This window comes from Spermophilus citellus, assembly GCF_964194105.1.
Source record: "Spermophilus citellus genome assembly, chromosome: 19".
Classification (NCBI taxonomy): Eukaryota; Metazoa; Chordata; class Mammalia; order Rodentia; family Sciuridae; genus Spermophilus; species Spermophilus citellus.
Window position 1 is genome coordinate 20103838 of NC_138201.1, and position 13793 is coordinate 20117630.

The 13793-nt window shown below is 36.5% G+C and overlaps 1 protein-coding gene across 1 annotated transcript in view; it reads right to left on the bottom strand.

The window, feature by feature from the left end:
• Positions 1–687: 687 nt before the first annotated feature.
• LOC308638620 (zinc finger protein 124-like) overlaps positions 688–13793 on the bottom strand; it is a gene marked incomplete at its 3' end in the record, with an annotated part of 74602 nt that continues 61496 nt past the window's right edge. Inside the window, exon 5 of the mRNA XM_081276240.1 lies at positions 688–806. Within this exon, the coding sequence (XP_081132366.1) occupies positions 688–806 (119 nt within the window). The remainder of the gene's footprint in view (positions 807–13793) is intronic.

The following is a 13793-nucleotide window of genomic DNA, read 5'->3' on the forward strand; positions in this document are numbered from 1 at the left end:
TTCTTGGAGACCAGCCTAAAATATATCCACTATTTCTAGAACCTTTTTGTTGTACTGGCAAGACATCTGCACAGTCTATCCATTTAGGAAAGGTGCCAAATTCTATTGCAGAATGATTAGGACAGTAAGGTATTGGCAGACGTTCTGTGACAATGACTAGCTTTTTATGAGAAAGTCCCATTTTAATAACTGTTTGGACATATTTCTTACAGTCCCAGGGTCCAGTACGATTGGCTGGTCTAGACCCCAGATATGCTGTATTTTCTTCAGAAGATACCCCTAGATAGCCAGCATGCTTATCATGGGACCAATATATACATAGTTGTCCACTGTAACCAGTATAACTAAATCCAGTCACAGGGTTGGGTGTAATCCGAGTTATCTGTAAAACCACACAGTACATGAGTATCATTCATAAATTCTGGGATGGATTCTCCGGTCCACACCACTGGGTGTACCAAAGGTGGGTCTGGAAATATGTCCAATTGGTTTCTCCCTGGACCCCATTTACTGGACAGCTCAACAGAGCTAACATGGCCACAAACATTGTGGCTGCAGAGTTCATTCCTCCTTGTGTCAAAGTATCTGTTCAGGCTATAGCGTTAGATTCTACAGTTGCCTCCATAATGGTAGTTTCAACATTCAGTCTCTCTAGGCCTTCTTCATCCTATTCCTCCTTTGTAGCTTTCACTTCCTGCTGGGGGTCAGGTCTGACATCTCTGGATCAATCTTCAGTATCTGAACCTCGGTTCCAGGTCCTCCATGTTTGATAGCACATTCAGGTACCCCAATAGGATGAGAGGCACCTTCTGGGAAAACACAAGCATGACCTCTGCCCCACATTATCACTGGATCTGATATTTTCTGTTATTATGTTTGTAAATCTTTCCACAAACCTTGGCTCAAGGGACCACCTGCAGTAGAAGAAATGAGTCCTTTGGCTGCAGTGTGACTTTCAGAGTCACAATTTAAAAAAAAATTAAAACAAAGCATGATTAAAGTTATTTTGTGGGGCCTTGTAATTGTAGCTTAATAGATAAATGAGCTCATTCTACAATGGCTTGACCTTGAGGCTTCTATGGAATACCTGTTTTATGATCAATACAAAATTGATGGCAAACTGCTGAAAAGAAAAATTAGTATAAGCTGGAGTATTATCAATTTCAATCTGTAAAGGACATCATAATGCTTCAAAAGTAGCTAGATAGTGAGAAATAACATGCTGAGTATTTTCTTTTACACAGGCAGTGGCAAAAATAAATCTAGAGTATGTATCAACAATAACATGAACTTAACACTGTTTGCCAAATTGAGGGATGAGAGTTACATCCATTTGCTATAACTGATTTGGTCATAAACCATGGGATTAACCCCAGTTGGTGAAGATAAAATATGTTGAAAACATTGTGAGATTTGATGAACAATTTGACAAGTTTTTCCCCAGGAATATTAAATTTTTATGTAAACTAGAAGCATTCTGATGATGTAAAGAATGTGAGGCTTTTGCACAATCATATAAAGACATTTATTCACAAATGGCAATAAGTTTATCAATCTTATTATTACCTGATTCTAAAGGACCTGGAATATTAGAATGTGCCCTTATATGGCTAATGAAACATGGATGGTGACATATTTGAATTATCTTTTATAAGGTCTGAAACACTCTTGCAATGGTGTGTTCCCAGTAGTTGATGTTTCAATATTTTTTGTGACTTCAACTGCAATATAAACTATCAGAATAAATATGGATTGACTAATTTGCAAAATGAATTAAAGCCCAAATGAGAGCTTAAATTTCTGCTCATTCTGCAGAAGTATATGCTGTCTGTATTATCTCTGTATAAACATGGCTATAGAAACATGCTTTTCCTGAACTCGATCCATCAGCAAATACTGTTAGTTCTCCAACTATTGGTTAAGCACATACAATTTTGGGAAAAATAAATGTAGTCACAAGAGTAAACTGAATAATTTTCTCATGAAGGTAATGGCTTTCCATTTGACCAGGGAAATTAGCAAAAGCTATCTGCCAAGTATTAGAAGATTGCCAAAGCCAATCATGCTCTTGTGTAGAAAAAGGGCCAACATTAATATTAGACTATGACCCAACTCTCTGCAAAACTCGTGTTCTTCCTTTAGTAACTAACTGAGCAATAAAGCCATGGTATGGAGTTGATGAATTTTGAGGAGAATGAGGTAGGCAAGGCCACTCAATAATTCCCAATTATTGCCATATTGCTCCTGTAGGTGTATGAACAGTGGGAAATGTTAATCAATATATAGGCTCTTGTGGATTAATTCTAGTAAGCTGTGCAGTAATCCTTGTAGATTCAACTTTTGTTATGGCAATCCTTTCTTCTGCCAAAGTTGATGAGAAGGAAGAGAAGGATCTCCCTGTGCAATCTGAAACAAAGGACACAAATCTGCAGTGGCTAGTTTTAAACTAGGTCATAGCCAATGAATATCACCTAGTAACTTTTAGAGTTCATGTGCCTTGGGCAATTTAATGTACCTTGGGGAGCTGCAATACTTCCCAAGTTTAAATCTAAATCTCCAGGACTATATAGAATATTCTGCCCAAAAGAGTAGAGTACACATTTTACTCCAGTGTGTAGGAAACATTGTGCAGGACTTCCCATTTTAAATCCATAAAAATGTCAATAAATTTAAAAGCACTGAAATTAGGACAAGTATCTTTTATAACTACAATGAAATTAAAAAAAAACAAAAAATTTAAAAATTTGCTAACATGTAGCAATTAGACAGTGTATTTTTAGGAAGAAGTAAAAGAAAAAACAAGAAAATAGTTTAGGTGGATAAATAGACGACCCCCAAGTAATTCACAGGTGGCTCCTTGAAAGTCAGTGAGGCCCTACCTCAAAATACAACATAAAAATGGCTGGGGATAGGTCTCAGTGGTAAAGTGCTCCTGGGTAAAACCCCCAGTACAAGTAAAAACAAATAAAAAACAACAAAGAAAACAGCTGGAGGGCTATGCACATGTCAGACAAAATCAGCTGTAACAGAAATTGTTAGATAGAGGCAAGAACATGATATATACTTGTAATTACATATATTAAATTATATATTAAATACATATGCACATTTATGATAAAAATTAAAATATATAATACATATCAATAAAGGGGGCAATCTCACAAACTAAGTTATAAATGTATACATGTCAAAAAAACAATGCTCCAAAATATGTGAAGTGAAAACTATCAGGATTAAAGGAAGAAAAATTTCTCCAAAAAGGGGTGGATAATTTGTGATATCCCATTTTCAAGAATGAATAAAATGTCTAGCAGAAAGTCCATGTAAAACAAAACAAAATGACTTGAACAACAGTATAACTATACTAGGTCTAGAGGACTATATAGAATATTCTGCCCCGAAGAGTAGAATACACATTTTACTCCAGTGTGTAGGAAACATTATGCAGAACTTGCCATTATAAAGCCATAAAAATGTCAATGAATTTTAAAGCACTGAAATTAGGACAAGTATCTTTTGTAACTACAATGAACTAAAGTTAATAAAACAGAAAATTTAAAAATTTACAATCATGTAGCAATTAGACAGTAAACTCTTTAGGCAGAAGAAAAAGAAAAAAAATAGAAACTAGTTTAAATAGATAAAAATGAAAATCAAACATGAAAATGAAAGCAACCATGCCAAAACTGATGAGATGCAGCTAAAGTAGCCCTCAGAAGAAAATTCATAACCACAAAGGCCTACATTATAAAATAAAAACTGCCCAAACAAAAACCTAAATTTACACAGTACTAGACAAAGAGAAGCAAGCTGTAATCAAATTGCACAGAGGATAAATTTTAATAAAGAATGGAGCAAGCATAAAACAAATAGACAAAAGAATTAAGAAAACAAACTTGATTGTTCAAAAGATTTACAAAATTGATTGTTCAATTAACCAAGCAAAGAGAGAGAGAGAGAGAGAGAGAGAGAGAGAGAGAGAGAGAGAGAGAACTCAAGTTAATAAATATTAAAAAAAAAGTGAGACCACAAAAACAGACTCCACAAAAAAAAATTAGAAAAATTTAAGGGCATATTATGAACAACTGAATGTGAACAAATTTTTACATAACATCCATCAAACTGACTTAGACATAGAAAATCTCAAAAGACTTAATAAGAGATTGAATCAGTAAAAAAACACAATAGTAACATCCATATCAGAGCTGAGCATGGTTGGTGTACACCTGTATCCCAGTGACTTGGGAGGGTGAGGCAGGAAGATCGTGAGTTCAAAGCCAGCCTCAGCAAAAGCAAGGTGCTGAGCAACTCAGTGAGACCCTGTCTCTAAATAAAATACAAAATAGGGCTGGGGATGTGGCTCGGGAGTCAAGGGCCCTGGAGTTCAATCCCTGGTACCCAACAACAACAAAATTCCATATTAGAAATGTGAACTGAAACTATCAAACTATATCTAACTCTAAAAACAGATAGATAGCTTTGTGTGAATTAAATCCTAAGGTCTCTACGAAAGAATGATTTAAATAAAAAAGTTCAGCATTTGTGCAGGATATAGCACCAATCAATACAATTTTTGTAGCTGAACAATAAATATTAAAAGCAAAATTACTTTAAAAAATTCCATTTATGGTAGTATCAAATATTAAATACACAGCAAAAAATTAACAAACAAATATGTCTTGTAAGCAGAAAATACTATAGAAAATGTTTAAAAGAATAAATAGGAATTGACTATTTATTGATAAGATTAATGTTGCTGAAATGGTAAAATGCAAATTGATTTACATATCAATGTAAACCTTACCAAAAGTCCCACATGCCATTTTTGAAAAAGATGTAATAATAAGCCTAAAGTGAATATGGAAGTTCAGTCAACCTCAAATACCAAATACAGTTTGTTTGTTTGTTTGTTTTCAATAAAAATATAAAGAACAAAATTGGGAGACTTATACATCCCAATTTTAAAGCTCATTATAAAGTTTCAGTACTCAAAGAAACTGGATCCCTATTCCTCACCCTGTTCAAAATCAATTCAAAAGTGGTAAAAGACCTGACTGTGAAACTACAAAATAAACAAGGGAAAGCAATTTAAGACTCTTGTAAGGACAACAAATGTTTTGGACAGAATTTTGAAATCACAAAAAAAGTAAAAATTAAAAATTCCATTAAACTAAAAAGTTGACGAACAGCAAAGAAAAAAAGGGGGGAGGGAATCCTTATAAAATGGGAGAAAATCTTTACCCAGTATGTGTTTGATACAATCTTCATATTTAGAATATGTAAAGAACAAAAATAATCATAACACCAAACAAACAATCAAAAAATAAGTAATGCCATTCAAGTGGGCAAACAAAGTAGACAGTTTTTCAAAAGAAACAAAAAGTTCCAGCAAACATGAAGAAAAATATTCAATATAAGTAGCCTTCAGGAAAATGCAAATAAAAAATGCAATGAGGAAGACTGGGGAAATAACTCAGTAGGTAGAGTGCTTGCCTTGCATGTGCAAGGCCCTGGGTTCAGTCCCCAGCACCACAAGAAAAAAAATACATGAGGTATCATCACATCCCAGTAAGAATGGATAAATTAGAAAAGTGACAAACACGATGTGGATGTAGAAAAAAATCAACACTTAGGCACGGGTGTGTGCAAGTAAATTGGGTAGCTGATATGAAAAACTGTGCATATTACTCAAAAAACTAACAATAGTTGGGATCATGGCACATGACTAATCCCATATATTTAAGAAGCTAAAGAAGGAGGACTACAAGTTTAAGGCCAGCTTGTGCAAGTTCAAGTTCAAACAGTGCAAAACCCTGTCTCCAATAAAAAAGAAATATGCTGGAGGCCAGGAATGCTGATAAATGCCTGTAAAGTAGGCAACTTGGGAGACCACAGGAGGAGGATCCTGAATTTGCTGCAAGGATAGGAAACTTAATGTAATGCTCCCTCAAAAAAAATAATAATAAATAATAATAATAATAATAATAAGGCACTGTGATGTAGTCTAATTGTCAAATGTTTGCCAAGCACATGAGGCTTTGGTTAAGTCTTTTGTATCTCAACTAAATAATACTAAAATAGAATTACCTTGTGATTCAGGTATCCCACTTGGGAGTATGTAATGAACAAGAATGAAACCTTCATCTGATACCTGGATGCCCATGTTTATTGAGGCACATCCCAATTGAAAAGATATAGAATCACCTAGGAATTCTGGGGCAGATGGATACAGAAAATATGGCATATATGTAGGCATACATCCATAAAAATCAAATCCTGCCACCTGCAACCAATTGGGTGAAATTGGAGGGCAGAGTGGTAAAATGAAAAAAAAACCAGACACATAAATACAAACACTGCATGCTGTCCCTCAGGTGGGGGAGGCTAAACCTGAATTTAGGTTGGTGATTTTCAAAGGTTAAAGAGTGAAGGTGGGAAATGAGAAAGGAATTTCATCAGTGGATGAGGCGTATGTGTTAAAATACCATGCAGAGACCCTTTATTGTGTATATATAGTACATCTTCATCAAAGCTATTTTGAAAATGTTACTGTAATCAGTACTGAGTCACACTTACAAAATGATTAAATGGAATAATATCCCAGGCATGGTTGTGGATGCCTATAGTACCAGCAACTCAGGGCACTGAGGAAGGAGAATTGACAATTTGAGGTCACCCTTGGGAATATAGCAAGATATTGTCTCAAAACCGAAGAAATAATGAACTGGGGATAAATCTCAGTGGTAGAGTGTTTCTAGATTCAAATTCATTACTGCAAAAAGAAATAAGTAAATGGAATACAATTTAGAAATAGATCCTTATATTTATGGAACATGATCTCAAACACTATCTCACACATTACACAATTAATTTTAAATGGAATAAAAGTGTAAATATGAGAATTGGGACTACAAGATTCTTGGCAGAAAACATGTAAAAATCTCATAACCCTGCATTGAACAATGGATTCTTAGAAAAGACAAATTTTCTTTGTTTCTTTTTGGTACCAGGGATTGAACACAGGGGAGCTTAACTACTGAGCAACATTCCCAGCCCTTTTAAAATTTTTACTTAGAGACCAATTGCTAAGTCTGGCTTTGAACATGTAATCCTCCTGCCTCAGCCTCCCAAACTGCTAGGATTATAGGCAGGTGCCAAAAGATACTGCTTATAATGTCACATATTTAGAAAGTATCGACAGGATTTTAGATATGAGGTTTATGATGTGGCATAATAAATTTTGTGAAGGGTAAAGAAAAATATATTTATAATTTAGCCAATATGTTTTTTTTTAAACTATAGACTTCATCTAGACTTCCATATATACTATTTGAAATTTCACTGTTCCCAACGGGGACTTCTATCTGAAAAACTCCAACCACATTTACCTTGTATAAGTCAAACCTGGACATCCATTTTTCTTAATCTATAGACTTAAATAAAATTGAAATTTCTCAAGAGTAAAGATTATTCCTCTGGAGCCAAATGATCCATAGCATTGTGTGGAATCATATAAGCTGAAGGGCTGTAAAAGAAATAATATTAACTAATTAACTTCTGACCCCAAATAAAATCTGTATACTTGTCTTTTCTTCATGTAGTCATGAATGTATTGTTGAGTCACAAAAAAAAAAGAAATATAATAATTTTGTGGGCATATTTTTTAGCAAGTTATGAATTATCATGAAAATGGTTCTCATTTTCACCAAACCCACAGAAGTATCAACAGAGTCAAGATTAAGCCTATTACATTCAGAAATGTCTTTGCTCCTTTATTAATTATTTGTTGGTACAGAAAATTGAACTCTGGGGTGCTTTACCCCTGAGCTACATCTCCAGTGCCTTTGTTCATTTTTAAATTTTATTTTTTTTATTAGTGAATTTCAGTTACATGTAACATTAAGGTTTATTTTGACATGAAATCCTACCACTTTTAAACGGGGATTATTCTATCTGAGTGGCGTGATTAAAATAAATACAAATATTATATAGCCATAGCCACATCCAAAGTAATGAAAATTTCCTCAACTGTTTTTATGACTTTTATGCTTCTAGCTATTACACAAAGGACTTTGATCCTTTTTTTAATTTTATTTTTGTACATGATGTGAGGTACGTATCCAAATACATTTTTTCTTCTTGTGGATATCTAGTCATCTCAGGGGCATTTTTGCTTTACCTTTCATTCTTGAAAAATATAAGCACTGTGTGTGTGTTTTTTTGTGTGTGTGTGTGTGTGTGTGTGTGTGTGTAATCCCTCTGAACACCAGTTACAAATTGCTGCCCATGCAGGTCAGGCAAATTGCTGCCCACACAGTTACAAATTGCTGCCCCCGACCTGCAAAGTCAGCTGACCTTAAGGGCACTCATGTGAATTTCCAGGGACACCAAATAAAACATAGACACACTTTACCTTTACACAAGCTTCAGGACTTCTTCTCTGCTCTTGGCCTCAGGCCCCCCAAACGGGAGGGCAAGAAAGTCACGAGAGGCTGGTGAGAAAGTGACCACATTCAGAAGAGAGCTTTTATTGGAGGACTCTTGTTCTTAGAAAGTTCTATTCAAAAAAGGCCAGAGGGGGCAGGGTTACAAGGGACACATGAGGATAAGTCAACCCGCATGGGTAATGCCTACATCTGAAGACCCATCTCTCTATCTAAGCTGGGACAACGCCCAAGTCACCACAAATGTAGTGACTGGTCAGAGCCTCCTGCTTCAGGACTGGAAGGCATGGGTCATTCAGAAGGGCTTCCCACATATCCGTCCTTCTTTCTTTGAAAAAGCAGGTGATGGGTCATTATTTTGAGTCCCTGAATTCTTCTTCTAGGGGCACAACATCCTACAATTACAACACAAGAGAGAATAAGTAGCAATGAGAACAATACAAGGATATACCATGCAGAGTGTTTAAGAATGTTTCCAGGGTTAAAGCAGTTTAAGTATTTGATCAGCTAAAGAAGTAGGATCTGAAAAATGAATCTTACAATTTTGTATCTTGAATCTGATGATGCAGCTCCAAAAGATCCAAGCATTATACTGCCAAATATCCAACAAATGGATTTGAACCTTCTCCCAATACCACTAAGAAGCATTGCATTTGGCAGCAGTGACACACACATACCTATAGCTAGCATGAATTTAGGTCTTTCCTTGAATTTCAAAGTGGAAAGTTCATTATCTATATTCACGACAGCAGTCTCTAAGGCATTTAGCGTGGTCTCATTGCTTTCATCAACATTTATTTGATTGTGAAGAGCACTGGAAGTATTCTGAGCCAAATAATTAAGAAAATTTGCATGTTGAATATTTGAGATATGGCCACCAAAGCTGTCACCATGGAAGCAATTAAAAAACAAGGGAACAACTCTCACTATTATGAGTCCAAGAGCACACTTAGGTCTCGCTAGCTGGGCATGTATTTGTTGTCTCAAGAAAGAGAAAAGAGGCGGAGCCTTGGTGAGGGTGTAGCTCAGTGGTAAAGCAGCCTTGAGTTCAATCCCCTGTGGAGACCAGTGACAGTGATTGGGAGACAAGTGTCTGAGATGGAGGTCTCTAATGACGTAATGGCAGTGGCATGCTTGGTGACTGGAAAAGTTTCTATGCAAAAGTATAGGATGCCTGGTTGCTATGGCAATGCTCTCCATGGGGGAGACTCTGTTGTGGGAGACTTTTCAGCTTTGACCTTATTCTCAGGCACAAAGTTCCCTGCTAAGTCAACTACATAGTTCACCACTTCCACTGTTTTAAAGGAAGCTTTAAAATAACTTTAAAGGATGGACTTTCTTGAGAGCTGCAGGGTGCTCTTAACATTGCACATTCCAACTATAGAATGTAACTGAGGAAATAGCTGCATACTGTTGCTAAGTGTGTAACTTTCATAAATACAAAGAATAATGCTTGCATAGTCTTTAATATGATCAATGAAAGATACACAATAAAGATTGCTGGTGTAATTCTTTCTTTTTTTTAGAGAGATAATTTTTAATATTTGTTCATTTATATTTTTAATTTTTGGTGGATACAACATCTTGTATTTTATTTATATGTAGTGCTGAGGATCAAACCTAGGGCCCCACAAACGCCAAGTGAGCACGCTACCACTTGAGCCACATCCCCAGCCCTCCTGGTATAATTCTTTAGACCTGCTGCTCCATCATAGAGCAGTGCTCCACCCGATCCCAGATGTTGTATCTTCTGCGTGTGTGACTCTTTATTTCTTCCAATGTCCCATCAAACCCTGACAGAACCTGCTAGTTTGGCCACACTTGTCACAGCAATACCCAGTAACAAAAATAAATAAAAACCATCAATCTCTAATTAAATCACTTCATATGTTTTTTGATATGTTAAAATAAGGTATATGAAAACTAAAAATTCCTATAAAATCTGATGTACTTCTCAGAATATTTAATAGTCTAACATTATCTAATTCATTAAATATGAAAAAATCAGAGTTCTATCTGGGCATCCTGAAATGTGTAAACATAGTCACTGATAATCACAGAGGAAAAAAAAATACCAACTACAGAAATACAGATATTCTCTATCTCAACATTTGCCTTGGGTAGATTACTGCTACTTTGATAATCTGGTCCCGTCTGTAAGTATCCATACCCAATTCCAAATATAATGAAAATTACTAATCCTATCTCATCAACAACTGGTATATATTTTGGCCTCAGAATTGGCTAATATATCAATATATCAAGTATAGGGCAAAATATATTTTGAGAAAGTGCCTCTCTAAACAATATACACAAATGACATTGTTTTATAATTCTCTTTAATGTGCCTACATACAGCACAATACATGAGCCTTAGAACAAGCACAAGTGACAAGAGTGGTGGTCCCAGAGTCATCAACAGATCAATAAGCAATCAAGGAAAAGGAAGAGGCCAGCTGCAGGGAACACAAGACACATCCCTATGGTCCCAGCTGCCAGCCTCACCCCATCTCAAAAAATAACAATTAAAAGGACTGTGGAGAAACTCAGTGGTAGAGCACTCCTGGGTGAAATCTGAACAAAGAAAGAGAGGAAAGAAGTTCAGAAGAGCCATTTCACCAATCCTTACCAAAGGCTGGAGTGGAGAGGCCAAAACTGACATACACAATATGTAATGAAACATTAGCCACAAAAGACTTAAAATCCAGGAAAATGGAATCTAATAATAAGAGAGATTTAACCCAGAAAAACATGTTGCTTTCAAATCTTCATGCTGATGCAATGCTCCTGTCCAACCCAGGGTGCAGTTTTGTTACCTCTGAACACATAAAAAAAAAAAGAAAGAAAGAAAAGAAATGAAGGCACACACCATTTTCACACACCTACAGTGGTTATCTCAAAATAAATAAACAAAATGAAACAAAATAAAATTTTCCTCAAGTCTGAACAAGTTCAAATGGATCTGAAACAAGCAAAGTTCTCACCACATTTCTACATACAGGGCTCTTCTCCAGTGTGATTTCTTAAATGCTGTTCAAAGGGACCTGGAAAGTTGAAAGTGTTACTGCAACTTTTAAAGATAGAAAAAGGATTTTCACAGATGTGAATTCTTTTATGCCTTTGGAGAAAACTCTGAAAGCTGAATACTGCCCCACATAGCTTATCCTCAGCATTTTCTACAGTATGAGTCCTTTCATACAACTGAACAAAACTAGAACAGCTGAACCCTTTATATTTCTTACTTGCATAGGATTTATTCTTTTTATTCCAAAACAATATTCCCAGTCCTTAAGAAAAAAATGAGAAAACTAGAAGATTTCCCACATTTCTCACATTCACAGGGCTTCTCTGCATGAGTGTTTTCATATATTGATTGATCTCTCTCTATCTCACACATACACACACACACACACACACACACACACACACACACATTTTCAGCAGTGTGAGCCTCTCTTGTCTTTGAGGATGACATGAAATATTGATTTACCAGATTTCACATTCAAAGGGTTTTTCTCCAGTAAACTTCCTACATGTATATGAGTGAAACAGTAATAACAGAAGAGTTTACCAATTGTTTTCATGCATACGATTTCTATGCAGTATGTGTTCTTTCACATGTGTGAAGCAGACAAGATGGGGCAAAGGCTTCTCTATGTTGTTGACATTCATTGGGCTTCTCTCCAGTATGTGTTCTTCCATGAATCTGAAGGTAACTAGATCTAGCAAAGGCTTTGCCACACTGCTTACATTCTTAGGGCTTCTCTCCAGTATGAGTTTGTTCATGTGAGTGAAGGTTAGAGGACTGAGTGAAGGCTTTGCCACACTGCTTACATTCATACGGCTTCTCTCCAGTATGAGTGTGTTTATGCATCCGAAGGGAAAAGGCAGTAGTGTAGGCTTTTCCACATTGTTGACATTCATAGGGCTTCTCTCCAGTGTGTGTTCTTCCATGTCTGTTAAGCTGATAGGATGTAGCAAAGGCTTTTCCACATTGTTTGCATTCATAGGGCTTCTCTCCAGTATGTATTCTTCCATGTTTATGAAGCTGACGGGATGTAGCAAAGGCTTTGCCACACTGCTTACATTCATAGGGCTTCTCTCCAGTATGAGTTCTTTTATGTATGTGAAGGACACCAGATCTAGCAAAGGCTTTGCCACACTGCTTACATTCATAGGGCTTCTCTCCAGTATGCACTCTTCCATGTATTTGAAGTTCACTGGATCTAGAAAAGGCTTTGCCACACTGCTTACAATCATAGGGCTTCTCTCCAGTATGAGTTTGTTCATGTGAGTGAAGGTGAGAGGACTGAGTAAAGGCTTTCCCACACCACTTACATTCATAGGGCTTCTCTCCAGTATGCATTCTTCCATGTATGTGAAGACGACGGGATGAAGCAAATGTTTTTCCACATTCTTGACATCCAAAGGGTTTCTTTCTAGTATGTGTTCTTCCATGAATCTGAAGGTGACAAGATGTAGCAAAGGCTTTTCCACACTGCTTACATTCATAGGGCTTCTCTCCAGTGTGTGTTCTTCCATGTCTGTTAAGCTGATGGGACATAGCAAAGGCTTTTCCACATTGTTTGCATTCATAAGGCTTCTCTCCAGTATGTGTTCTTCCATGAATCTGAAGGTAACTAGATCTAGCAAAGGCTTTTCCACACTGCTTACATTCATAGGGCTTCTCGCCAGTATGTGTTCTTCCATGTGCATGAAGCTGACGGGATGTAGCAAAGGCTTTTCCACACTGCTTACATTCATAGGGCTTCTCTCCAGTATGAGTGTGTTTATGAATCCAAAGGTACAAGGCAGTAGTGTAGGCTTTTCCACATTGTTGACATTCATAGGGCTTCTCTCCAGTGTGTGTTCTTCCATGTCTGTTAAGATGATAGGATGTAGCAAAGGCTTTTCCACATTGTTTGCATTCATAGGGCTTCTCTCCAGTATGTGTTCTTCCATGTTTATGAAGCTGACGGGATGTAGCAAAGGCTTTGCCACACTGCTTACATTCATAGGGCTTCTCTCCAGTGTGAGTTTTCTGATGTATTCTAAGTAATCTGGGATAAGCAAAGTCTTTCCCACATAGCTTACATTTGAAATGTGCATTCCCTGTGTGCGTGATCCTGCGCTTTTGAAGACTTGTGTGTGAAATAAAGGTTTGACCATCTTGTTTACATTCATAGAGTTTCTCTCCAGAATGAGTTCTTTCATGTCTTCTAAATAAAGAGGAGAAATGAAAGGCTTTCCCACATACCTCACATTGAAAAGGTTTACCTCCACTGTGTGTTATCATGTGTCTTTGAACACCTGGGAGAGAAGAAGAGGCTTCACCACATTGTTGACATT